This window comes from Danio aesculapii, chromosome 8, assembly GCF_903798145.1.
Source record: "Danio aesculapii chromosome 8, fDanAes4.1, whole genome shotgun sequence".
NCBI lineage: Eukaryota > Metazoa > Chordata > Actinopteri > Cypriniformes > Danionidae > Danio > Danio aesculapii.
Window position 1 is genome coordinate 941,218 of NC_079442.1, and position 27,500 is coordinate 968,717.

Here is a 27,500-nt window from a genome sequence, read left to right on the forward strand (position 1 = left end):
GAGGTTTGTAGTCCTGAGCCCATGTCGTAATGTGGCCTATGGATGAATGAGGATTCTTGATGCAGCGCCGCCTGAGGGATTAGAGATCACGGTTGTTCAGCATAGGCTTGCGGCCTTGTCCTTTACGCACTGAAATTTCTCCAGATTCCTTGAATCTATAATGATGTTCTGCACTGTTGAAGGTGAAATATCCAAATGTCTTCCTCTCTTTCTTTAAGGAACATTGTTTTTAATCATTTCAATTATTTTCTCATGTATTTGTTGGCAAACTCTGCCCATTTTTGCTCCTAAAGGACTAGACCTTTCTTGATGCTGCTTTTGTATCAGATCATAATTACAATCACCTGTTGACATCACCTGTTTCACATCACATCATTATTTCATCAATTTACCTGATTACTGCCCTAAACTGCTCCTGTCACAACTGTTTTTGGAATGTGTTGCAGGTCTGAATGACAGGGAAGGATGTATATTTACAAATGAAATGAAGTTGAGCAGACAAAACACATAAAATATTTTGTGTTCATATTGTCTGCAATGAAACACAAGTCAAAGTAAATTTGGAAATCACCACTTTTTATTATTTGCATTCTCCATAACTTTTTCTGATTAAGGGTTGTACATATAAATCAGATCAATTTACATATTTATTTCATCCTTAAAATTATCCAAAAAGTGTTTTATATATTTTAAAGGTGCTGTGTGTCAGTTTTTGACTTTTCGAAAGTATAAAAACACCATCATATGTTTGCAGATATTTGAGAAACATGCTGTAAAACAATGCTGAAGTCAGATATTCTGCTTTGAACATGTGTTTCCCGTGCCGGAACGTCTTTCTTTGTTTTGGTTCTTTTAGCCCGCCCAATGCCAGTTTAGCCAGTTATATTTCAGCACCCCGGGTTGCCTTGGTGGAAAATCGTGTATTTCATTCATTCAGTCAGACAGGCTTTTAAAGCATGCGTCCATGACTGAAATGCGACCTCCGGTGGACAGTAGCAGACTCCGAAATGATTCAGTTTCTCATGAGGTTATTAACTAGCAAATAATATAAATATTACTTGCGTAAACATTAGGTGTGCAGGTTACATTGTAACCCTGTGTCCTAACAACACGCTACGTGACGAGATACACAGCGATGAGCATTTGGGCTGTTTGCAGCAGACGAAGCACGACAGAAATGTAAATACAGCCATTCCAGAAGCACAAAATATGCCAACCCAGGCTCATTCTGAGAACGTAGTCCCGGGGACGTTTCTGGAGACTGCGAAATACGTCCCGGGAGGTACGTATTTTTGCAGTTTTTGTTTTCGCTAATCCGCGAGAGGCCGCTGTGTGCGCTTTTTCCCGCGCCGTTCTCGCGTAAACCTGCTGGAGGCCGCTGTCGAACGACCTTCCGCCTGTCTGCCTGGATGATAGAATGATTGACCGTGAGACCGACCAATCGGCTGACCCACCCTCCTCCGTCCCTAAACCCAACCAACGACGATTCACAAAAGCCGTCCAGAAAAAGAAAAGCCCTCGTCTAATTTTTACCACGTTTTCGGATTTTGACCACATTCTCACCCTGTGACGAACTTGTTCGCTTCATTTTTTGCATTTTGTTTTCCTACCTGATTTCTGAAACCGCTCTTCCCTGGACTCGAACCAGGTCGTCGTCGTGGTCAGCCGCTCTCTGCACCTCGAGAGCATTAAAAAATTAAATGCAGCCGTACATACCCCCGGCTACGTATTTCGCGGTCTCCAGAAGCCTCCACGGGACTACGTTCGCAGAATGAGCCTGGGTTGAAATATGCACTCACTCATTAAATGGTAAGGTTTATAATCTAATTAATACATATTAACCCTCTTTAACATTATTAAATGTAGATGCTGAATCAGTCATATGTGTTCAGTTTTGAAGTTCAATTTCAGACGGTTTATTTGATTTTCCAGATCTGAGGTGAATCTGCTGCTGCTTTCAGTATATGCCCATAAATATCATGTAAAATGGCATTCAAACTCACATTGTTAGCATTTAACACCTAATAAAGCACATGAGGTGTACCTGAGCTGATCATTGTCAGTTTTCTGTTGTTCACCTGTGAGAAATTCAATTCTATTCGAGGTGTTTGTTAGGACAAAAACTCCTTTTTAATATGGAGAATATTCCTACTATCGGGTGCCGTTGCTTTTATTCAGAACACGATTTAAATCACTCGCTCCTGTCCTCAATCTGGCAACCTGCGCTTGCGTTTGTTTGATCCAGGAGTGCAATACCTAGTTCAACCACTGGGTGTCAAACTTACACACTGCACCTTTAATCGAGAAGAAGCATGCGTTATGCATGTGACCAAAAAAAGTATGGGAGTTTACAGTATACAACATGCTGTGTAGAAATACTGTAAATTTATCTGCATGACTCAAATAATATTAATCAGAAGGATAAGGGTTGACTCTCTATAGTTATACAGAATTGTATGTAGTATCTCGATTATAGTTATTTTATTCAAAATGTTTGCATTTATGAGGAAAAAGCTTGGTTATGGATGTGTCAGATGGGAAATTGCCATTTGTGTGACTTTAATAAGTCAAATATAACTGTTTAAATAGATTGACAGAGTCATTTTCGAGTGTTTTTACATTGCTTTATTTTGCATAGCGTTATTTTACATTAACATTAATTAAAATACAAGTCTGCACAAACAGCTTAGAAAGGGTTTCAGGAGTTGACATATGTATGGAGTTGCTCATCATGTAGTGGATAGTGAGCTGTTTCAGACACCTCTATGGACGTGAGCACACACTGCTTTATTTTCTAGGCTCCGATGTCGTTGTTTTACCCGGCAGCGTTCGGGATTGTAGGTCAGAAGATGACAACACTGCTGCATCGCTCTCAAGGGGACGCGGAGGATCCTCACGATGAACACTTTCTGCTGACCACACAGAGCAAACAAGACCAGGTACAGCAGATAACTCGCTCTCAGACATGGAGAAGAGCTTTTGATAATGCTTCACTCACACTTCACAGTAAGCTTATTCTACTAGTTAATGATTCTTAAATGGCACCTATGATGCAAAATCAACCTTCGTAAGCTGTTTGGACAGAAGTGTGTGTAGTATAGTGTGTCCACAGTTATACTGGAGTGATAGAAACACAGCAAGTCTCTTATTTTAATATACCCTGACATTAAAATAGGGTCTTAATCTCAGTGATGTTGATGTTCATCCCAACAGGACGTAGCAGTTTGGTTTTCCCTGCCCACAGATATTGATTGACATGAGCATATTAACATGTCTCCATAGTAACGCATATAAACATGTCCACAAGACAGGATTTGCAAAGAAACTGGGATTATAAGATCTGTTATAACTCTCTGTGATTAAACTGCAGTAGCATGTTTCAATCTCTCTCTCTTCAGTCCTCTAAAGCCAGCGCAGACCGTAAATCCTTCCCCAAACCGGGCGGTTTCGAGGGTGAATCCAGCATCTGCGAGGCGTCAGAGAAAAGCAGTCTGGGTCAGGATCTGGATCTGGGTCATTCTCAGGCCGAGTGTCTGGTCGGAGGAGCTGAAGCTGAAGAAACAGCGTCTGCTCTGCTGTCTAAGAAGACAGCCATCTCTCAGTTTGAGGGAAAAGCTCTGGGCATCGATAAAGCCATCCTGCACAGCATCGACTCCTGCGGTAAACACACACTTCTCTGTTGGGTTAAAAATGGTGCTGTCAAACAATGGTTTATATGCACAGCTAGTGTTTATCAGCCACTGATACGTTTCCGGTGAATGGTTAACCCTTAAAGACCTAGAGCTATTTTATGGGCACCTAATGAGCCTATATTATTATTTTTTAAAAGCAGCTTTATTTTTTATTTTAGCAGTCAGCCTCAAGTGTCATATATCATTTTAAACAGGAGAATCTGAAGCGTCAATCTGTATCATTTAAAAGTCCAATCTAAAATACTTTTCGATCTAAAAACATATGAACAGACAGAAAAATGTACGAATTTTAAGAAAAACGATTTTTAAAAGGGGGCATTTTCTAGTTATTCCAATCAAAACCTCATGAAGTTTGTTTGTTTTTTTTTTAGAAATAAATGCTATGATGTTTTATACTTCCAAAATAAATTTTGTCTACATCCAACGTTCCCTGAGCAAATTAATGCATTTTATTTCAATGTTATTTCAGCCGTTTTTCAGTGAAAAACTGGTATTTACTGACGAAGAAGATGCCCAAGATGCTTGCATTTTTAGCTTTCTCTAACTTATTTTAGCAGTCAGCATCAAGTGTCATATATCATTTTAAACAGGACAAGCTAAAGTTTCAATCTTTATTCTTGAAAATTCCAATTTTACATGTTTATTATATAAAAAGAAGATTAATTTTACAGAATTTTAGGAAAACTACTAAAAAAAATTGGCATTTTCCACAGCTAACACAAACAAAATCTCTTTAAGTTTGCTTTTGTTTCTTTAGAAAGTTATGCTAGGATGTTTTATACATCTAACATGCATTTTGTCTACATCCAGCAATTCCTAAGCTGGTTATAGCAATTTATTTCAACGTTTTTCTAAGGCGTTTTTCAGTGGGGAAAAAATGCATTTTATTTACAAGTCCAGCACTTCATCTTTGCTGTGTCACTGTTTTGTCATGTTTTTGTGATGTTGTGCATGCAAAAGTACTTAGCATGAGAATTATTTCATGCAAAACTGCTTTTATTCCGTTTTTTTTTTTTGTCCCCACTTACATTACAGCCCATATTTCTCATTCCGGTTGTTCAAATTCACCAAAAACATGTTGATTGGTGCTTCTCAAAACAAAACCTATCCTTATTGGTTGAGAGAGAGCAAGTTTGCATCAACAAGCATGACTGATTTGTCCGGAGACACAACCCTGTGCGTTCCTTTTGACAAATCAGCGCTGTCAAAAACGTGATGACGTAACCGCACTGATTTCGGAGCCTCTGAAGGTCCCTGAATGTGATGTTTTACTCTCTTCTTCTTTATTCCACTTTTTAAATTTTACGGATCAGATCAGCGGATCAAAAGTTATTAAACATTTAAAAACAAACCTTATTTTTAGCCGCGGTCTCTGTCTTTAAGGATTAAAGTGACTATTTTCAATCTCTTAAGGTTTATTTTTACAGCATTGATAATTTGCTTACAGAAACATCGCTTGCATTATTAAAATGAAGTTTCGATATTTAATTATTGATTAATTACATTTAATTAAATGATTTTTTTGGATTGAGCTTTCCAATCATGTTTATCCTTTTTATTTATTTATTACCTTTATTTCGCCAGGAGACCTGGTCAAGATGGCGACACATAAAGTTTCACAGAAAACTCACTGAAAACAATACCACCAATTTACAAAATCACCATTCATAAAGAAAGATCAGATCATAAACAGCGTTTACAGGTATCCTTTAAGACGTTATACAGAAGATGTTTAAAGGGACTCCGAGTCGGAAGTGTGTCAAGATTAAGCCGGTTTGCAAATCATTCCAAGCACTAGGAGCATCAAAGGAAATATCACATTTGCGTTCGACTGTTAACCGAATACAGGAACCGAATCAAGTGCGTTGGTTATTGATGTGTTAGCAAATTAGAAAGATACGATGGTGAAAAACCCTAGAGATCCTTTAACGTAAATAAGTACAAATGTGATTTTCTCCTTTATTATAAGTATAACCAATCTGAGGTGTCCAAAATACAGTGATGCGTCCGTGAATCTGCTCCAGTAACAAAGCGTATTGCTGAATGATGAACAGAATCTAGTTTTCTGAGTAGTAGCTGCATGCATATATATATGATCACCATAATCAATTACAGATAAGGCTGTACTCTCTACTAATTTCTTACAGGCCTTTTAAAGAATATGTTGATCGGTATAAGAAGCCTATACCTTAAAAGGGAGCTCTTACAGTGTGTGTGTTTTCACAGCGTCAGACGAGACGAAGCGTAAGATGTACAGCTGTATTCTGGTGGTCGGCGGCGGCCTGCTGTTTCACGGAGCGCAGGACTTCCTGCAGCATCGCATCCTCAACAAGATGCCACCTTCATTTAGATGCATGGTGGAGAACGTAGATGTCATCACACGACCCAAGGTGTGTGCGTGCGTGAGAAAAGTATGTGTGTGTGAGAGAAAGAGGTAGAGTGAATTAGAGAGTGTGTGTGAGAAAGAGGTATGCCGCGTTGTCCTAAAATTATTGAACAACACCCATACACACATGCATTTTTCATTTAGTTTTCTTGATTCACTTCAAACGCTGACTACGGCATATATATTTATATCAAAGTTATTGTGTTGAATTAAAAATGAAACGCCCAAAATCACATGAAACTCCGGAGGAAGCACTGAATAGCATGCTGACGTACTGATGATAACAGATCTGTGTAGTATAACATGTAAACGAGATTATGATGGAACATTCAGAAAGCAACTCGTGTAAACACCTTCATCGTATTATTGTCTTATTCAGATTAAGGCACATGATTAGACTGCTGATGTCCATGGAACCGTAGTCACTGATATATTACTAGTGTTAATGTTTCGCACAGGACATGGATGCTCGAGTGTGTGTGTGGAAGGGAGGCTCAGTGCTGGCGTGTTTGGACACCACACAGGAGCTCTGGATCCACCAGCGCGAGTGGCAGCGTTTCGGCGTGCGAATGCTGAGAGAGCGAGCCGCCTTCGTCTGGTAAAACTAAAAAAATGAAATCTGACACATCAGTTATGATGCTGGACAGATGGTGTAAATATGCTTGCTTGCATTTTTCTTCATGCATTTTAATTCATACAAAAGTGATGCGTATTTAATAGATACTTGCACTTTTCTAAAGATACAATAAAAGTGTGAGCTGTATAGTAATGTTTTGGCTTTTCCATTTGTGACCCTTGTCTTACTGTATGTTGCACAGTTATATTTGTAAAAATAGCCAGAAATACAGTGTACAACAATATGCTTTATTAAGGATGAGTGTCAGTTTGTAGACGCTCCATATGACCTCTCTTCAAAGCACAGGGAATGTTTACTGGAGCTGTTGTTTCTTACACATTTTAATGGGCATCTATTTTACCCCTTTTACAAGATGGAAGATCAGTCTTTGGTGTCTCCAGAGTGTGTCTGTATGGTTTCAGCCCCAAAACACCCATCAGATTATTTATTATCGCCTCCAGAATCTGCCCATTTTGATGTCTGAGTACAGTGTAGCTGTTTTTGTAGCCTGTGGCTTTAAATGCAAATGAGCTGCTTCTCCCCGCCTACCACTCCCAAATCATACCTGTCAACCCTCCCGTTTTTCCCGAGATTCTCCCATATTTTACAGTTCTATCCTGCTATCATCCTGTAAAAGTATTTCTCCTGTATTTTCAGTCTTTCTCTGACAGTTGGCAAATAAACATTAAAGAGCCGAGCCTCCCTATACGCAACCCATACCGCCGAACCACCAGGGGCCGCACTTTACTCTTAAATGTGAGTCAGTTCTGTGCTTTCGCTTTGTTTAGGCATGGAAACACTTTGAAATAAATATAAAACCGGCAGGATTCCCTTTCCTTTTCATTACAGGTGCCGTCTCCCCTTTATATACAATCCTCAAAACAGTCATATAGCAGTGCGTGACTGTCAGCTGACGCGCTCCATAGTGATCAATAGACGCTGTTTCCCAAACGGATTCTGTAAACGCGATTTGAAGCGAATCGAAAGTCTGGGTTTTGGGTGCGTGTTTGAACATACATATACACATAATTAATAAAAATAATAATAACATCTAAAGATGTCGATCTTGGTGGGGTTTTTTTTTTCAAACACAACTTATTTCGTCTTAAATGAGCATAAAACGTTAGGAAAGCAATCGAATGCTTTTAATTTTAACATTAAATGTGTGCGTTCTTAAAGTGACACCTGTTATTTAATGTAATCAAACAAAGAAATCTAAATAAATTAGAGATTTAGTCGTTGCTCTTTAACCAGAGTGTGTAAGCTATACCGTAATGAAATGGCTAATGTGATTTAATAGCTTGATTCTATTTCATTATAATAGCTTTTAATAAGCTGAACTGTTGCTAATGCATTTGCTGTTAATGTATACTATTTATTTTTCTTTTGTAAATATTAATAATAAAACCTATTACTGACCGTTTAACTGTTTATTTACAATGAAACAGCTCCAAATGAACTAATTAGTTTGGGGACTTTTTAAAAGGGGGAGAGGGGGGGGGATCCCTTATTATGGTGTGCATTCCCTTATTTTCACATCCCAATGTTGACAGGTTGCTGTGAGGCCACAGTGCTAACCTCTGAGCTATTAACTTCATATCAAAAATAATTGTAAATATATTTTTGATTATTAACATGCAACTTATTAATTCACACAGCTTTTTATTTGCACAACTTAATTTGCAATAATATTCAACATTTTCTCAATATTTAATTTTGTTTTCAGATTTTCATATAGTTGTATTATTGTTCAATCCCAACAAACCTTATTGATTCAGCTTTCAGATGACATATAAACCTATTTATTCATCAAAAAAGTGAAAACATCAGTGACATCCTGGACTTTGCATGTCAGTTTATTAAAGTTTTATCATTACATAATATATATATATATTTTCATTCAACTAGAAATTGAAAGAAACCAGAGAAAAACCATAAAAAATTCCCTTCAACATGCTCAAACTGTTGTTATATCATATTTCACGCAGGTTTTTGTCCCTGATTGTCTTTGACAGAGCCCTAACCTTAACCCTAAGCAGTTCAGGATCGTAACTACCATTCGATTATTATACTGTATATACATAATCTCACAATGATACAAAATATAGCATATAACTTCTAAATTAAAGTCATCAATAGACATTAACAGCATATTGAATATAATACACATGAAAACAAAGCTCTAAGACAGTGTTTCTCAACCATGTTCCTGGGGGAGCACCAGCTCTGCACATTTTCCATGTCTCCTTAACCAAACACAGCTGATTCAGATCATCAGCTCATTAGCAGTGACTGAAAAGGCCTGTAATGGGTGACAAAGGAGACATCAAAACATGCAGTGCTGGTGCTCCTCCAGGAACGTGGTTGAGAAACACTTCTCTAAGAGATGGTTACAAATAAATGCTGTTCTTACTCTTCAGTTCATGCTGAAAAACTACATTACCCATGATGCTGTGGAGAACAATCCACCAATCACAGTGAGCGAATCATGAACTCTTTAGCTCCGCCCACTCCAGAAAAGCTATACTATTTAATACTGAAATAGTAAATACAGAAATATTTAGACATGCATATGGAGATTTAGCTATAACTTTGAAAAATTTATTATTTTTTTTTTTTTATCGAAATTTTAACAAATTTAAATAGATTGAATAATTCTCCCTCCTTTTTAGTGATTATTTTCAATACACTATTGAGTTTTACTTCTGTCTCTCATTAAATCCCTCATGTATGTTTCCCTTTTTGCCTGATTTTCAAATATTTGTTTGTAATGTTGTGGTTCTCATTCCTTGATTTAATTTTATTATTATTTTTATAGCAATCATTATGGGATGTGGTGAGCAGAATGAATGGCTGCTTTTGTTTAGTGCTCATAATCTCACATTAACAAGAATCTGCATCTCTAACCACATGCTGAGAGCTGCAGTTTCAACCACATCATGTTCACTGGAACATTCTGGGAAATACCAAATCGGTTAAAGGGGTCATGACATGGAATGATATACATGTACAGTACATATACACAAACATGTATGCAGAAAAGTGTATGTCAACCCTCATTCTGACCCAATTTCTGGCCTAATTTTAAGGAGCGGGTCCTTTATTAATTTTCCTTCAGCTTAGTCCCTAAACCACCAACTATTCCAGCATATGTACTACGCAGCAGATGCCCTTCCAGCTGCAACCCAGTACTGGGAAACACCCATACACACTCGTACACTATTATAAAATTTAGTTCACCAATTTAGCGCATGTGTTTTGATTGTGGGGGAAACCAGAGCACCCGGAGGAAATAACTCCCACGCCAACACAGGGAGAACATGCAAACTCAGAAACGCCAACTTATCCAACCGGGACTCGAACCAGCCATCTTCTTGCTGTGAGGCCACAGTGCTAACCACTGAGCCACTGTGCTGTCTGGTCATAAATCAATTCAGAGAAATGTAAGGCCCTTGTCTTAAAAGCTGTTTTACAAGGTGTTATATTTTGTATGCTTAATTTATTCTGCGAATATTGGGATGTTGCATAGCTAGCTGAATTTCAAGCTCTGCGTACTATCGCTTGGTATGGCAACAAAATTTTCCCATTTTTCAGTCAGAGGAGTCGAGCTTTAAATAGGAACAATTATCATTTTTGAGCGGGATGCTAATGGTCTAATCCGATTCAATGATCTATGCTAAGCTAAGCTAAAAGTGTTTCCGCCAGACCTGGAGATCAGCTGAATGGATTAAAATAAAAAAGAAAAACCCATCAATTTAACTATAGGAGCTGTAAATGAAGGCTATTTCCAAAAAAAAAAAAAAAAAATGGACAAGCGAACGATCAGGATTGGGGTCTGTAGACCATTTTGAGGGATGTAAATGATAACAATGGTCCTAACGTATTACATGTGTGTGTTTTCATAGCTCCCGAGATTCCTAAAAGGTCCACATATTGATTAATAATGTTACGCCAGCTGTTTTAACGCTGAGATATGATTGATTCGCCTCTTGTTACAGTTATTAACAGTTTGACAACAAGCAGGAAATGTTTATGGACCAATGACATCACCACATTAAAATCATCTATACTGGCTTTCACACAGCTCGAGAAGTGTTGATCTCCATCTTCCCCAGAGCGTTTTTGACGTAGAAAGTGCTGCAGCACGTGTTGATGCTCTTTTCTCCAGCAGTGAGCTGCTGATGGAGCTTCTCCTGGTCTCTGGGCAGATTAAACACCCTCAATCCTCTGAGTTCAGCCTGAATGCTCTTCTCCTCCTGCCCCAAGCTGATGACCCAGAACTTGTCCCGGCCCTGGGGGTCATGAGCAGCACTGCTGACCAGGTTTAGAGCCAGCGTGAACAGATTGCTGGCAGAAGCTGAAACGCTGTGATCCGTCATGCCAGAAACAACGTCTGGTTTAAGAGCATCTGCAGAGAGAACAGAATATATATACTAAAAAAGCAGTGTCACGATCACCAACGATCCATCCTGTGCAGATCGCTGGTTAACACACAGTATTGCATAGAACTTCAAATCCGTCATTAAATGCACTACAAGATCCAGACACAGCTGAAGCTACTCATGAACTGATTACTAGGACTATGTAAACAACACACACACACACTTCAGTGCTGAGTCTTGTTGAACAGTTTTGTGAACATTACGACGCGGTTTCCTTGCCTTCCGTGTTTGAACCTTGCTTTGTTTTGTTTGTTTATTCCTGTCTGCTGCCTGCCTTTTTGACCATCTTACAACGCTGGTAAAATTACACCTCTGGACTCTTTCACTGCAGTGGCGCAGTAGGTAGTGCTGTCGCCTCACAGCAAGAAGGTCACTGGTTTGAGCCTCGGATGGGTCAGTTGGCGTTTCTGTGTGGAGTTTGCATGTTCTCCCTGCATTCGCGTGGGTTTCCTCCGGGTGCTCCGGTTTAAACACATGTGATGCAGGTGAATTGGGTAGGCTAAATTGTCCGTAGTGTGTGAGTGTGAGTGAGTGTGTATGAATGTTTCCCAGAGATGGGTTGCGGCTGGAAGGGCATCCGCTGTGTAAAACATGTACTGGATAAGTTGGCGGTTCATTCCGCTGTGGCGACACCAAATTAACAAAGGGACTAAGCCGAAAAGATAATGAATGAATGACTCCCTGTCAATACACTTTTACTTTTAATAAATATTTTAATGGCTTGTGTGTTTTTAAAATCTTTGAGTTAAATGTAAAGTCTTATTTAAAAACATAAACAATTATTTCAACGCATCTTGAATTTGGTTTTGCATCCCCACCAAAAGACTGCAGAAATGACTGAAATTGCAAAACATGTATATGAAGAAAAACTCCAGAGAAAATGAATGTAAGCAGAAAACTCAACCACAGAGCTCTGAGAACACGTGTTTATGTCGAGGATCCGACTGTACCTTGACCCAAAAAAATCTCCAGTGCTGATGGGAAGCAGAGGAGGCGAAACATGCTGCGACTGCAACAAAATCTAGTCCTGCTTTAAAACTCATGAAAAGACGAAGATGAGCATGAAATCACAGGTTTCCGGCTCGGTGTTTGACCTACAGGAATCCTCAGGCTAACAATATAGCTACTTTCCATCCACCTATATTTATGTGCGTTTTGGATTTACACATACACCGGTTGATGGAAACACCAAGATGCGCTTGAGTTTTGAAAATGCACATAAAAACATGCATAACTGAGTGGGATACGCTTTTTATTCGATTAGAAAAGATGCGCATAAACCACGATGGAAACACTTTTACTGAACAAATTCTAGTATGTGCATTAAAAAAAGTCATGTGATTTTGTTATGAGGTCATGTGATGATGAAAATGAGTGTAAATGGACAAACCAGCAGGCTGAGCACACTGTAGAACATCTGAACTGTTGTTTTGCTCATTCTAAAACGCCTTAAGCATCTCAGTATTAGTGTTGTTATATTATTAATGACCTCCAGAATCAAGAGCGTCTGTGCTCCACGTCTGACACCTTCAAACGCGCGTTCACTGCATGTCAGGATTGCCCTCTGAGGCTTTTATTAGCCATTTATTAAATGAAGATTCAAGAGTTTGCACTTATATTGCTTGATGATAATAATAGCAGGTTTGGCATGCTGTCCCGGAAGAGAACCCTGAGCTCGGAGATAATTCAGCCCAGGGCTCCCGCCTGGTCGATGAGCATGTAAGGGGAGTACGAGATCAGGTAGTTCTCGAGAGAAGGGGGAGATGGGGTGGATGGGGGGTTTCTTGAGAAAATGAAGGTAAAGGAGTAGTTTTAGACATGCTACTTATAGTGAGTTTGGATTAATCTGATTGGCTAGCTATTGATTATAGATGAGAGACCGGCTGTGGTCAATCATATCACATGCTCCTCTCGAAATTAGTTTATGAAGCTTAACAAAGATTGACGCAGCTTCTCCTACCACGGCAAATTCAGTTTTTATAGTTGATATTTGGCGCCAGATAATCAGGAAGTGTCGATATTGTTCTCTTTGACTGCTTTACGCTGCTTTATTCCCTCATCTTTTATGCCATAATCCAGTTTTGCGCATGAAGTTAATTCGCATGTTTGGATGTAAATATTGCTAATCAATGTGCCGTTTGCAAACTAAAGTGCTAAAAACAATTCAACAAAATATAGCGGATCTGGACCACTTCAGTTTGCACATGCTGGAGACTCGAGGTTTTATATTCGCTCATTCGGACTCTCGTTCATAATCTAATTGTAGTAAAGTGTTATTTACCAACTCTAAATAGAGAAATCATATCATCAGCCAGTGACTATCAAAGTACAACACTGTTCACAGTCAACTAAATAGAGCTGGTGTTTTCAAGTCTTATTCATTCATACATTTTATTTTCGGCTTTATTAATCAGGGGTCGCCACAGTGGAATGAACCGCCAACTATTCCATCATATGTTTTACGCAGCGGATGCCATTCCAGCCACAACCCAGTATTGGGAAACACTCATATACTCTCGCATTCACACTCATACACCACAGCCGATTTAGTTCATCAATTCCCCTATAGCGCATGTGTTTGGACTGTGGGGGTGTTGTGCTGAGAAATGTGCATCTATTAACTGAAATTGATCAAATAAAAAATGTAATAATAGAAACTAATGAGAGTGACTGAGGGGGAGTTTGATGAATGGAGTCCATCCCTTACAGAAGATAAATAAATAAATAAATAAATAAATAAATAAATAAATAAATAAATAAATAAATAGATTGATTAACTTTAAATCCAATACCAATGAGATTAAGTGAATTGTTTAATGTGTGGTTTCGTTTAAAACAGCATCAACAATTTGATGTGTTCCATGTAGCCTCAATATCGGTTTAAAACCCACCAAAAAGCCAAATTTTAGGCAACACTACAGTCAATAATGGCGATTTTACATTTACTTGTAAGCCTAGTATATTTTAAAATGAGTTTCACTTCTTGTCCTTGGTTTATCCATCAAAATAATAATCATTTCACCTTTTAATCAATTATGACCTTTGATTTATTTTTTTTTTTTTTTTATTTTTTATTTTTCTGTAGACTGAGAATGCTAATGAAATTCTATAAGGCCGTGCATTTTGCGGCAGGGGCGTTTCTCAGCACAACAGGGGAAACAGGAGCACCCGGAGGAAACCCACGTCAACACAAGGAGAAAATGCAAACTCCACACAGAAATGCCAACTGACCCAGCCGAGGCTCGAACCAGCGACTTTCCTGCTGTGTGGCCACAGTGCTAACCACTGAGCCATTGTGCCCCCTATTTTAGTCTAAAATAACTTCAATTAAAGCACAAATTTGAGTGTATTTAGTGTACTTTTATTTGCTAAAATAAAACAACTTTAAGTATACTACTTCTGCTTTACATATGTATTACATGTAAGATAACTGCATGCTTGATTAGTGATATTAAAGATTGAGGTAAAGCTGGTTTTATATTCGCACATTCGTTTAGTTTCGTAACAATGACGACTTATATAGTGATACTCCCCATATTGTTTACACCTACGTTAAATATTTGAATACACATGCCAAACGACAGCAAAACAACATCAGCACTATTAAATTGACTGTAGACGATGTTGTACTTTGATAGTCATTGGCTGCTAATATAATTTCTCTATTTAGAATTGGCAAACAATAAACAATAGTGGACCTGTTCTATCCCTTTTTACAAGATGTCAAAAAGCCGTTGACGTCTTTAGAGTGTGTAGTGAAGTTTGAGCTGAAAATAGTACACAGATAATGTTCTCTAACTCAGTATCGGACCCTTTTCGGCTTTGATCCTAATTGTGGTGTTTTGGTGACTGTCGCTTTAAATGCAAATGAGATTGTGCTCTTTTTCAGAAGAGGGCGGAGCTACAAGTGCCTGATTTTTAATCCTCTTCTTTTAATCCTATCACACTCTAAAGCCAGAGTTATACTTTCGCCTGGCGCCACATCACGCACCTCCGCTGACTGTGCTCGCACCTCGCGAAACAGACGAGGCTTCTATACTTGACGCGTTCGCCGTCGTGATATTCTTCAAAACACAACAGGGGGGCGGTCAAAAGAAACCCACCGTAAAGTCAGATGTATAAACAGAGAAGTAGGAAGTTTCCGGAACTACGTCATACAATTAAATTCATTATTTTTCAATATTTTTAAACGAATTATTTTTATTGTTGTTATAAATTATTTTAATTATAATATTTTTTGGGGGGGTTTCACCTTTATTAGATAGGACAGTAGAGATTTTCTGTATTGACAGAAAATGTGGGAAGCAGAGAGAAGAGAAGGATTGGCATAGGACCACGAGGCGGGAATCGAACTCGGGTCACAGTGCATGTGTCGACGCACTAACCACTACACCACTGGCACCTACTTTTATAAGTTATTTTAACGATTATTATAACCATTCAAGATTTATTTTAAATCAAACTTTGATGCATCACTTGCTTTTGTTTATATCTCAGACAGTTTTACCTATTAAAATTTATTAAAATATTAATGACAGCAGAACTGTTTTGCTCTACAAATATATTTTTTATTATAGCAAGAATAAAAGCAAAAAAAAAAGCACACTTACTTAAAAAAATACAGATTATTATTATTTATTCTTTTTAGATTTAGCTCACTCCACAATTCACACATCACTGTCTGGCTAGTTTCTGTCCTATACTTCTGCTAAAAAGGCATTAATGGTCCAACATTCCTGACCATCATCACCAGTAAAGCCTAGAGAAGCAGGCCATCAGTATACTGTAAACCGATAGGTTCAAATATTCCTTTCCAGTTATCAAAGAAATAATTTGTTCCTTAATTATAGTTTTGTAACTATTAAATTGTTTTAAATTCAAGATTGTAATATCTACATCAGTGTAAAACCTGTGACTGGTGGAAAAACATACTTCTGTATTTGTGCCCTCGGGGTCTCCACTTTTGTTATGGTCTCTTTTGGTTTTAACAAACTCATCCCTCAGGTTTTTCCAAACATTTTAACAAAAAAAATCCTCATTTTTCACGGCTGTTGCAATTTCTAGCCAAGAATGATTGATCATCTGGTTATCTCTATGATCACGGATAAAAAAGGCCACATTTCCTATTTGTTTCTCCCATGTGGCACAGATCGGATATGGCCCATGTAAGTGGAAGCAGGAACAAATCACATGGACTCCGAGTTACTCAAATCAGATTCAGGCCTTGTTTATTTTGGGGGAAATTTATCCGATATGAATCCAATATATATCGGATGAGTTGGCCCTCGTGGCCAACTGACCCAGCCGAGGCTCAAACCAGCGACTTTCTTGCTGTGAGACGACAGCACTACCTACTGCGCACTCATAAACGTGATTTTGCATAATAGCTGAATCTCTGAATGTGTGAATATGAAGCAGCTTTACCGTGGTTGCGTGTAGGCGGCGATACGATGAGCACTCTGTCCGCCAACTCGGTGTGTGTGTTGATCCAGCGCAGCGGCCCTTGCTCCGCGACGCTCCTGCTGTCCCACACGTCCACGAACACACACACACCGCCGCGGCTCTGCAGGAGTTCGGCCAGCCGCATCACTGAGCGCTGAAACACGGCGTCCACTGCAGGATACACGAGCAGGACCCGCACCGACACACTGCGCTTCGACATCACAACACACCGCTGCAGCAGACCTGAGGATACACACACACACACACACACACACACACACACACAGGCTTTAGCATGGAATATTGAGGTGAAGTGGGTGTCATATTTGCACTTTCAGACAATCTCCTTGAAATTATTTTAGTTACCCCATTGGCAGATTATTTAGCTTGTGTTTAAGGGCACCTATTTTACCCCCTTTTTCCAGATTTAGGATCAGTCTTTTGTGTCTCCAGAATGTGTCTGTGAAGTTCCAGCTCAAAACATCCATCAGATTATTGATTAGAGCTTTCAGAATGTTGGAAACTTCTGCTCTGAACAACCTTTGTAGCTGTTTTGGTGGCCTGTGGCTTTAATGCTGGTTCCCCCCACCCACCGTTCTCACATGCCTGTCAGAGTGTGCCTCAATCTCCGCCTCGGCTGCGTCAGATAAACAGCACAGTGACAGACATGAAGGAAGCAGATCTCACGTAACGTTTGGGAGAAATATTACAGTGAGAACTTTCCCAATCATTATCTGATGGATTTGTTATGGAGTTAATTCAAGCCTTTCTGCAACGATGAGTCACACACAATGTTGTTACAAAGTTCACGCACACAATCACAGACACACACACACACACACTAGGGTTGGGCGATGTTGACCAATTTGACATTGTATGATGTCTTATGTGAAACATCTCGATGGACGATGGCATCGTCTTCGTAGGCGCTGGTGAATTCATTATTTATGAATAATTAATTAATTCATAACAAATTATTTGTAGCCTACCGTTTCAACTAGCTGACCCGCATGGTCTTAGTCTTACCCATAACTAGGCCCACACGGAATCTGTGTGTGCAGAATTCCACAGATTTTCCACAGAATTCCGCAGATGTTCCACAGAATTCCTCAGATGTTCCACAGAATTCCACAGATTTTCCACAGAATTCCACAGATTTTCCACAGAATTCCGCAGATTTTTCACAGAATTCCGCAAATTTTCCACAGAATTTTGCAGATTTTTCACAGAATTCTGCAGATTTTCCACAGAATTCCGCAGATTTTCCACAGAATTCCTCAGATGTTCCACAGAATTCCGCAGATTTTTCACAGAATTCCGCAAATTTTCCACAGAATTTTGCAGATTTTTCACAGAATTCTGCAGATTTTCCACAGAATTCCACAGAATTCTGCAAATTTCCACAGAATTTTGCTGATTTTTCACAGAATTCCGCAGATTTTCCACAGAATTCCGCATTTTCCACAGAATTTTGCTGATTTTTCACAGAATTTTGCAGATTTTCCACAGAATTCCGCAGATTTTCCACAGAATTCTGCAGATTTTCCACAGAATTCTGCATTTTCCACAGAATTTTGCAGATTTTTCACAGAATTCCAGAGATTTTCCACAGAATTCCGAAGATTTTCCACAGAATTCTGCAGATTTTCCACAGAATTCCGCAGATTTTTCACAGAATTCCGCAAATTTTCCACAGAATTTTGCAGATTTTTCACAGAATTCTGCAGATTTTCCACAGAATTCCACAGAATTTCCACAGAATTCTGCAAATTTCCACAGAATTCCGCAGATTTTTCACAGAATTCCGCAGATTTTCCACAGAATTCCGCAGATTTTTCACAGAATTTTGCAGATTTTCCACAGAATTCCGCAGATTTTCCACAGAATTCCGCATTTTCTACAGAATTTTGCAGATTTTTCACAGAATTCCGCAGATTTTCCACAGAATTCCGCATTTTTCACAGAATTTTGCAGATTTTTCACAGAATTCCAGAGATTTTCCACAGAATTTCGAAGATTTTCCACAGAATTCTACAGATTTTCCACAGAATTCCGCAGATTTTCCACAGAATTCCACAGATTTTCCACAGAATTCCGCATTTTCCACAGACTTTTACAGATTTTTCACAGTTTCCGGAGATTTTCTACAGAATTCCACAGATTTTCCACAGAATTCCACATTTTCCACAGAATAAGAATCTTTTATAATTTTTGTACAAATGTGTATCTTTTAAAAAGGTGCCCCCCAGAGACAGCTCGATTACCTTTATTTCTGAGCGTGTATAAAGGAAGGGTTTTATGTAAAAGGCAGATTTCTTTTGTTTGTCTTGTTAACTTACAGAAGATGCAGCAGCAGAGGAGAATGAAAATCAGCGTCAGCACACATCCGACACCGATAAGCAAAACAGATCCGTCTGAAATTAAAAAAACAAGAGTTTAACACACAAATAAACTAAGACACCATTAAAACATCAGTGGTTTATATGCACAGCTAGTGTGTTTTCAGCCACAGATAAACTTTCAGTGAACAGTTAATGTGACTGTTTTCAATTTCATAAGCTTCCTCTTTACAGTTGTAGGCAAGTGTCCTCAAAGCTCCCGCTGACTGCCTAGAGCTCAGACGCGAGAATACACTGTGAAGCAGCTTTCAGCGCATATCAGAGTGTGTGTGTGCTCACGTAATGTGCGTTTTCAGCAGTGTAATGTTGACGCAGAGCTTTTCAGAAATGTTTGATGAAACACCAGTGTGGATGTGGATTATTTTCATTCTAAAACACCGTTCTAAAGGTGCAGTGTGTACGTTTGACACCCAGTGGTTGAGCTAGGTATTGCATTCCTGGATCAAAACAAACACAAGCGCAGGTTGCCAGATTGAGGACAGGAGCGAGTGATTTAAATCGTGTTCTAAATAAAAGCAACAGCACCCGATAGTAGGAATATTCTCCATATTAAAAGGAGTTTTTGTCCTAACAAACACCTAAAATTGATATATTAGAAACAGCTTCTCTCAGGTGAACAACAGAAAACTGAGCATGATCACCTCAAGTACAGCTCATGTGCTTTATTCAGTGTTAAATGCTCATAATGTGAGTCTGAATGCCATTTTACGTGACATTTATAACCATACTACTGAAAGCAGCAGCAGATAGTTCAACTCAGATCTGGAAAATCAAATAAACCGTCTGAAATTGAACTTCAGAACTGAGACTTGGTGCAAACCAACACGTCAGTGATTCAGCATCTACATTTAATAATGTTAAAGAGGTTTAATATGTATTAATTAGATTAAAAACCTTACCATTTCATGAGTGAGTGCATATTCTGTGCCTCTGAATGGCTGAGTTTACATTTCTGTCATGTTTCGTCTGATGCAAACAGCCCAATTGCTCATCGCTGTGTATCTCGTCACGTAGCGTGTTGTTAGGACACGGGGTTACAATGAGACCTGCTCACCTAATGTTTACGCTCCTAATATTTATATTATTTGCTAATTAATAACCTCATGTGGAACTCCGGAGGGCGCATTTCAGTCACTGACGCATGCTTTTCAGAGCCTTTGTTACTAAATAAACCAAATGCGCTGTTTTCCAGCAAGGCATCCCGGGCTGCTGAAATATAGTAGGCTAAACTGGCAGTGGGTGGGTCAAAAGAACCAAAACAAAGACAGCGTTCTGGCACAGAAAAAAAGTTCAAAGCAGAATATCTGACTTCAGCATTGTTTTACAGATAAACAAGAATGTTCACTGAGCATGTTTCTAAATATCTGCAAACATATGATAGTGTTTTTATGCTTTAGAAGAGTCAAAAACTGACACACAGCACCTTTAAAACTAAAACGTATTAGTTTAAACCCATTTTATATCCCATATCAATCAGGCAGTGAAGATCACTGATTTTTAAAGAGATCAGATCTTAAACTGGAAGCATTTGAATTGGGTTCCTGAAAATATAAAATGTCTGTGTGCTTATAAGCCGTTGTGGTATACTCACTCTTACAGTCCACTGTACTCTCAGCCGAAGCACCGCTTTCCCTGTCACAGTTTTTAAAGTGTGCTGTTATCTGTCAAAAACACACCAGAATAAACAACAAGTCCCATGAAACCTCCAGGTTCTGCTTGACTGGTAGAATCCAGCATGCATTTGAATACATATAAATGCTTTTCACAGTTAAAGTTGTCTTGTTTCTAGTCCAAATATCTACAAGCTCTTAAATCAAGAAGCAATTTCTGGACAAGCACTGAATATTGTCTTATTTTCAGAAATAACGAAGTGAGCTTTTCATTTCAATTAAAATAATCTTACGTCAAAAGGAAAAACACGATTATTTATAGTCGTACTATTATCAGAAGGTCTTCCTCACATGGACCCGTGTAATCCAGTTCAACTTTACAGGCCTGAGATCTGCATTCCTGTAGGTTGAAAAATAAACAATATATACACTCGTATTAAAATCAGCTGAAGAAGAAGCTGCTGCAGACTTTTATTTGAGTGTTGATGTATTTCCTGTTAAATGTGTTGAATCTTGTCGGCGCCAATAGCCTAGTGGTTAAGTGCGCTGACGTATAGCACCCCATGGTGTTCACGGCGACCCGAGTTCAATTCCTGGCTCGACATCCTATGCCGACCCTTCCCCTCTCTCTGCTCCCAATACTTTCCTGTCTGTTCTTCACTATACTATCCCAATAAAAAGAGGTGAAAAAACTTTAATAAAAAAATTTAAATGTGTCAAATCTTATGTGTCCTGTTAAATTTTAATTATTCTTTTGTATTATTCCCCCAATTTCTGTTTAACGGAGATTTGTTCAACACATTTCTATTCATAATAGTGTTAATAACTCATCTCTAATAACTGATTTATTTTCTCTTTGTCATGATGACAGCACATAATTTTAGACTAGATATTCTTCAAGACACTAGTATTCAGCTTAAAGTGACATTTAAAGGCTTAACTAGGTTAATTAGGCAGGTTAGGGTAATTAGGCAAGTCATTATGTAATAGTACTTTATATCTAAATATCTATGTTATTGCTGTTCATATTCTCCTGCTGGTGTTCATGTCGTGCTCAGTGAATTTAGCATCACACACCCGTCTTTCCTCAGTCGTGTTGAGTGATTGTGTGTCGTCGTTCAGTGTGATGATGTATTTATCCGCCACTGAGCTCACGGTAAATATCACCACTACTTTTTCTCCATCATGGACTGCAGAAATCTGAGCGTTCCACTGAAGTATAGCTGTAGAAAAACAATCACAAGAGAAGAAGCGCTGTAAGCCTCCAAAAACAGTGAATATAGGCAGTTCTGGGTGTAATACGGACTAAACCAACTGCTAAGTAAATTTTTTGAAAACTTACAAGATTAATTTATATTTTTAAAAATGTGCACTAAAAATTTACTGTAAATTCAATGGTTAAAAAACTAAAGCAATATGGTAGTTTACCATGAAATTCAGAAAACCATTTGACTATATTTTCTACCGTATTTTTAACAGTAAAGTTCTGCATTTTTCAACATAAATTTTATGGATTTTACCTTAATTTCAATGAAAAATACGGTAGTTTACTGTAAAAACTTTGGAAATAATTTGACTATTTTCTACCGTAAAGTTCTGGCAACCATCTGCTGTTTTTTCATCATAAATTTTACATATTTTACAATAATTTCAATGTTAAAAAACTAATGAAATATGGTTGTTTAGCGCAAAAATGTTTGGGAAATGATTTTACTGTATTTTCTACCGTATATTTTAAGGTAAAGCTCTGGCAACCACACCTACCAGTTTTTCACCATAATTTTTTTTTACAGATTTTGCCTTAATTTCAATGGTTAAAAATGAATGAAATACTGTAGTTTACTGTAAAATTTTTAAATTGAGTATTTCCTACTGTCTTTTTAACTGTAAAGTTCTGATAACATTTACTGCTGGTTTTTCATGATAAGTTTGATAGATTTTACCGTAATTTTAGTGGTGAAACACTAATGAAATACAAGAGTTTAATATAAAATTTAGAAAATTATGTTACTATATTTTGTACCGTATTTTTAGCGGCAACCACATCTGTTTTTCATCATAAACTTTATGGATTGTACCTAAATTTCAATAGTAAAAAAAACTAATGAAATATGGTAGTTTACCATAAAATTCAGAAAACTATTTTACTACATTTTCTACCGTATTTTTAACAGTAAAGTTCTGCAAAACACAACTGCCCATTTTTCAACATACATTTTATGGATTTTACCTTACTTTCAATAAAAAAAATAAATAAATAAATACGGTAGTTTACTGTAAAAACTTTGGAAATAATTTGACTATTTTCTACCGTAAAGTTCTGGCAACCATCTGCTGTTTTTCATCATAAATAAATCATAAATTTTACAATAATTTCAATGGTAAAAAAAAGTAATGAAATACGGTTGTTTAGCACAAAAATGTTTGGGAAATTATTTTACTGTATTTTCTACCGTATTTTTAAAGGTAAAGCTCTGGCAACCACAACTACCAGTTTTTCACCATAATTGTTTTACAGATTCTGCCTTAATTTCAATGGTTAAAAATGAATTAAATACTGTAAAACTTTGGAAATTAAGTATTTTCTACCGTCTTTTTAACTGTAAAGATCTGATAACATTTACTGCTGGTTATTCATGATAAGTTTGATAGATTTTACCGTAATTTTAGTGGTAAAATACTAATGGAATACAATAGTTTAATATAAAATTTATAGAAACTTAATTTTATGAAAATTTATTAAAATTAATGAATAGAAAATTAATTAATAGAAAATTATGTCACTATATTTTGTACCGCATTTTTAGCAGTAAAGTTTTGGCAACCACATCTGTTTTTCATCATAAACTTTATGGATTGTAGCTAAATTTCAATGAAAAAAAAAACAATGAAATACGGTAGTTTACCTTAATTGTTTTTGGAAATTTTGTTACTGTATTTTCTACTGTATTTTTAAAGATAAAGATCTGGCAACCACAACTACCGGTTTTTCACAATAATCTTTTACAGATTTTATCCAAATTTCAATGGTTAAAAACAAATAATATATATTAGTTTACCGTAAACTTTGAACATTATTTTCCTCATAGTTTCTACTGTATTTTAATGGTAAAGTTCTGGGATCCACAACAATACAGTAGTTTACTGCAAATTTTTACAATTATTTTATGGTTTCTACTTTATTTTTAACGGTACAGTTCTGGTAACCACAACTGCAGTTTTTTCATCATACATTTTATGGATTTTACTGTTATTTCAATGGTTAAAAAATAATAAAATACAGTGGTTTACCGTAAAATTGTGAACATTATTTTACTGACTTTTTGTATTGTAGAAAATTGTTTAATAATTAAAAGTTTTACTCATTTTTTCTTTTTCTCTTTTTCTTTATTATTTCCTAAGAAAATAATAACTAACACTGGATGAGCTTAACTCTGCCCTCACTCTCGGACTTCTCTAAATAGTTTAGTTAGATTAAGTTAGTTTTATTTATTTCGTTTCTTTATTTATTCATTATTTACATTTCTGCTGTTATTTTAAGTTTATTTTCTATCAGAAGATAAATATTGGTTGGTTTTGTCCTATCAATATACATAAATGTAATTTGGTTTGTATTTGAGTTATAAATGTCTATTTGTTTTACTTTTGAGTCAGATTATAAGTTAAATCTATATCAGTTTTGTTCTATTATAAGATATAAATATTGGCCTGCATAAATATGATCAAATAAAACAGGTTTGTCCTGTTAAAGACATAAATATCTCATTTCAGAGATTAGAATTTAGTCTTTTATTCTGTTAGAAATGTAAATGACATATTAATAAGTGACAGATTGTAATGCCGTTTGTTTTATTCTTAGTAAATATAACTAATTCTCAAACAGCATTAATAAAGATAAACCTCTGTGATGCTCACAAAGAGATAATGGGTCTTCTAGCTGCATGATGCTAAACAGTTCTCAGAAATCAGCTCTAAAGATCTGCTTGGTTTTCTTAAGTGGAAAAACAGCCAGTTATCATCAAAATCTTTCAACTCGGAAGTCATCTAATTGACAGTGTGGAAAAATAAAGAGTGTGGCTTTTATTTTAACCAGCCGCGTCTCTCTGCTTTCAAGAGAATTACTCAATAAATGGCTTATACTGTGTGTCATATTGCCTCCTGCCAACTTATAAATAATTCACAGACAGGAAGCTTTTAAACAATGAAGATAAAAGATATTGTTCATCAATGATTATTTCCGTTTATGCAACATTTATGTGATGTTCAGTATTTAAGGAACAGTGAATGAGCAGATGATTTTGATCACAGCTCAGTTTATCATTCTCAAATTATTTCGTAATGCATGTAACGTTACATTTCGTATGCATTTTTAGATAATATAATGTGGATAAAATGTTCTAATGAGGTTTTAAATAACATTAATATAATGAGACTAAAACGGTATTTTGAATAGCATTATTATAATCAAAACATAATCTTAATAGATTGTCTACATAAATGCAAGTTTTGAACATTCTGAGAAGAACCTTCCAAAATAGACTGTTTCGTTTGAGTCATTTGTTCAGTGATTCACATGTAATGGGGTGTGCTCAAATTCTGAGAACATTATCATGAGACTGAAACCTTATGAAAACGGTTTGAATAATAACATTTACACTTATATCACATTCATTTGCTAAATATTTAATTCATTTGTCAGCAGAGATCAAAATGTGGTAAAAAAAATGTAAAAATATAATCAACAGTGGAGTCACACACAGCAGAAGATGAAATGATGTCTGTAATAGCAGGAATAAATCTGACCTGTATTAGCCATCTTTATATAAGTGTCTCCTGTTCCTGGCGATGGTGTGGGGAGATTATATGCATCGATGTAATATTTAAGGAGAGGACAAACATTGGACACCGTGAAGCTGAACCATAGCTGCCAATGAAGAAGACAATCAGATTATTATTATTACGATTATTATTAATGAGATTAATTAGTATCCATCAGTGTTTCTGTGTGCTTTGATTAACACACTTCATAAAAACACTGAAAACTGACATGTCTTACTCACTATTTCTCTTTATTTATTAAAATGTTTTTTTATTATTATTATTATTATTATTATTATTATTATTATTATTATGTTACATAGTTAAAAATCAAAAAACTTCTTAATTTGTGCAAAATTACATCTTACTCTGTATTTCTATTTATTATAATTCTGCAAAATAATATCCTAGTGTTTTTATTTATTTATTAAAATGCATTATTATTATTTGGTTACACTATTAAAAATCCCAAACCATACTGAATATCTGTAAAACTGTATCTTCCTCATTATTATTATTATTATTATTATTATTTATTATTATTATTATTATTATTATTATTATTATTATTATTATTATTATTATTATTATATGGTTAAAAATCCAAAAACTTCTTGAATTTCTGCAAAATTATATCTTACTCTGTTTTTCGATTTATTTATTAAAATAAAAAAAATTGTTATTATTATTATTATTATTATCATTATTATTATTATTATTATTTTATATTATTTGATTATATGGTTTAAAAATCTAAAAACGTCTTGAATTTCTGCAAAATTAGATCTTAATATTTTTATTTATTTATTAAGATGTTTTATTTTATGGTAAAAAAAAAAATCTAGAACCTTCTTGAAATTCTCCAAAATGACATTTTAGTATTTCTATTTATTTATTCAAATGTATTATTATTTTATTTTATTATTATTATTAAAAATTCAAATTAACTACATTTCTGCATAATTATAGCTTACTCTGTATTTTTTTTTATTAAAATGTGTTTATTATTATTAGTATTATTAGTATTTTGTTATACTGTTTAAAATCCAAACACATATTGAATTTCTGCCAAATGATATCATAGGAATTTATTTATTTATTTGTTTATTAAAATAAATTATTATGATTATTATTATTTATTATTATTTTTTATTATTATTATTATTATTATTTTTATTATTATTATTTTGTTATACAAGAAAATCCAAAAATATCATGAAAATTATATCTTACTGACTATTTTTATTTATTTAAATTAATTTTAATTTAAATTTTTATTATTATTAATATTATTATTATTATTATTATTGTTATTATTAGTATTATTATTATTATTATTATTATTATTATTATTATTATTATTATTATTATTATTATTACTATTTTGTTATACAAAAATGTCATGAATTCTGCTAAATGATATCTTACTGACTATTTTTATTTATTTATACATTAATTTTTTTATAAAATTAAACCTCCAAAATAAATTGATTGCTTAAAATATATGAAAAATGTAAATACCTTTACTTTAGAAGAAGAATTGCTTAACAGTAGATAAAAAAAGAGTAGATCATTTTTGTTTCATCATTGCTTAATATTTGCTATTATAATTTTTACTCAAGATTATAGATTTATTTGCTGATCAGCTAATGAAATATTCTATACTGTAAATATCTGAGTAAGAAAATCATTGTTGCAGTAAATGTTGCAGTGTTTTAAATAAACATTGCACGTCTAAAATAAATGTTTGTCATTTTCCCAGTGCTTGTGTGAAATGTATTTGATCATGGATTTACCTGCTGTATGCCGCTGAGCTTGGTTAGCTCTGATGTAAACGGAGGCTCATATTCACATCTATACCTTTGGGGCTTACTTTTGTAAAAAGTAATCCATGTGCCAGTAAGATTACGAATGCTGCCTAAAAAGACAATGCACACTAAATCATTATCCATTTTAAATGTTACATAACACTTATTATATCCAATCTGTAAAATACAGCAACAACAAGTCCTATCTGATCAATTCATCTATCCACACTTACGTAAATCTGCATGAAAGGAAGTCAGACTAATCTTGAAGAAACTGAGCACCGCTT

The 27,500-nt window shown here is 35.8% G+C and overlaps 2 protein-coding genes across 2 annotated transcripts in view; one reads left to right on the forward strand and one right to left on the reverse strand.

Annotated features, from left to right (window-relative positions):
- Positions 1 to 7,706, forward strand: part of actr8 (actin related protein 8) — a 20,329-nt gene extending 12,623 nt beyond the window's left edge. The window contains exons 10-13 of the mRNA XM_056464563.1: positions 2,799 to 2,939; positions 3,399 to 3,660; positions 5,919 to 6,082; positions 6,537 to 7,706. Of these exons, the coding sequence (XP_056320538.1) occupies positions 2,799 to 2,939; positions 3,399 to 3,660; positions 5,919 to 6,082; positions 6,537 to 6,680 (711 nt within the window). The 3' untranslated portion in view covers positions 6,681 to 7,706. The remainder of the gene's footprint in view (positions 1 to 2,798; positions 2,940 to 3,398; positions 3,661 to 5,918; positions 6,083 to 6,536) is intronic.
- An 846-nt stretch (positions 7,707 to 8,552) lies between these two features.
- Positions 8,553 to 27,500, reverse strand: part of LOC130234288 (interleukin-17 receptor B) — a 23,722-nt gene continuing 4,774 nt past the window's right edge. The window contains exons 4-11 of the mRNA XM_056464564.1: positions 27,202 to 27,323; positions 25,391 to 25,511; positions 21,665 to 21,810; positions 20,916 to 20,987; positions 20,571 to 20,638; positions 18,918 to 19,000; positions 16,561 to 16,821; positions 8,553 to 11,102 (exon numbers count right to left, since the gene is read on the reverse strand). Of these exons, the coding sequence (XP_056320539.1) occupies positions 10,771 to 11,102; positions 16,561 to 16,821; positions 18,918 to 19,000; positions 20,571 to 20,638; positions 20,916 to 20,987; positions 21,665 to 21,810; positions 25,391 to 25,511; positions 27,202 to 27,323 (1,205 nt within the window). The 3' untranslated portion in view covers positions 8,553 to 10,770. The remainder of the gene's footprint in view (positions 11,103 to 16,560; positions 16,822 to 18,917; positions 19,001 to 20,570; positions 20,639 to 20,915; positions 20,988 to 21,664; positions 21,811 to 25,390; positions 25,512 to 27,201; positions 27,324 to 27,500) is intronic.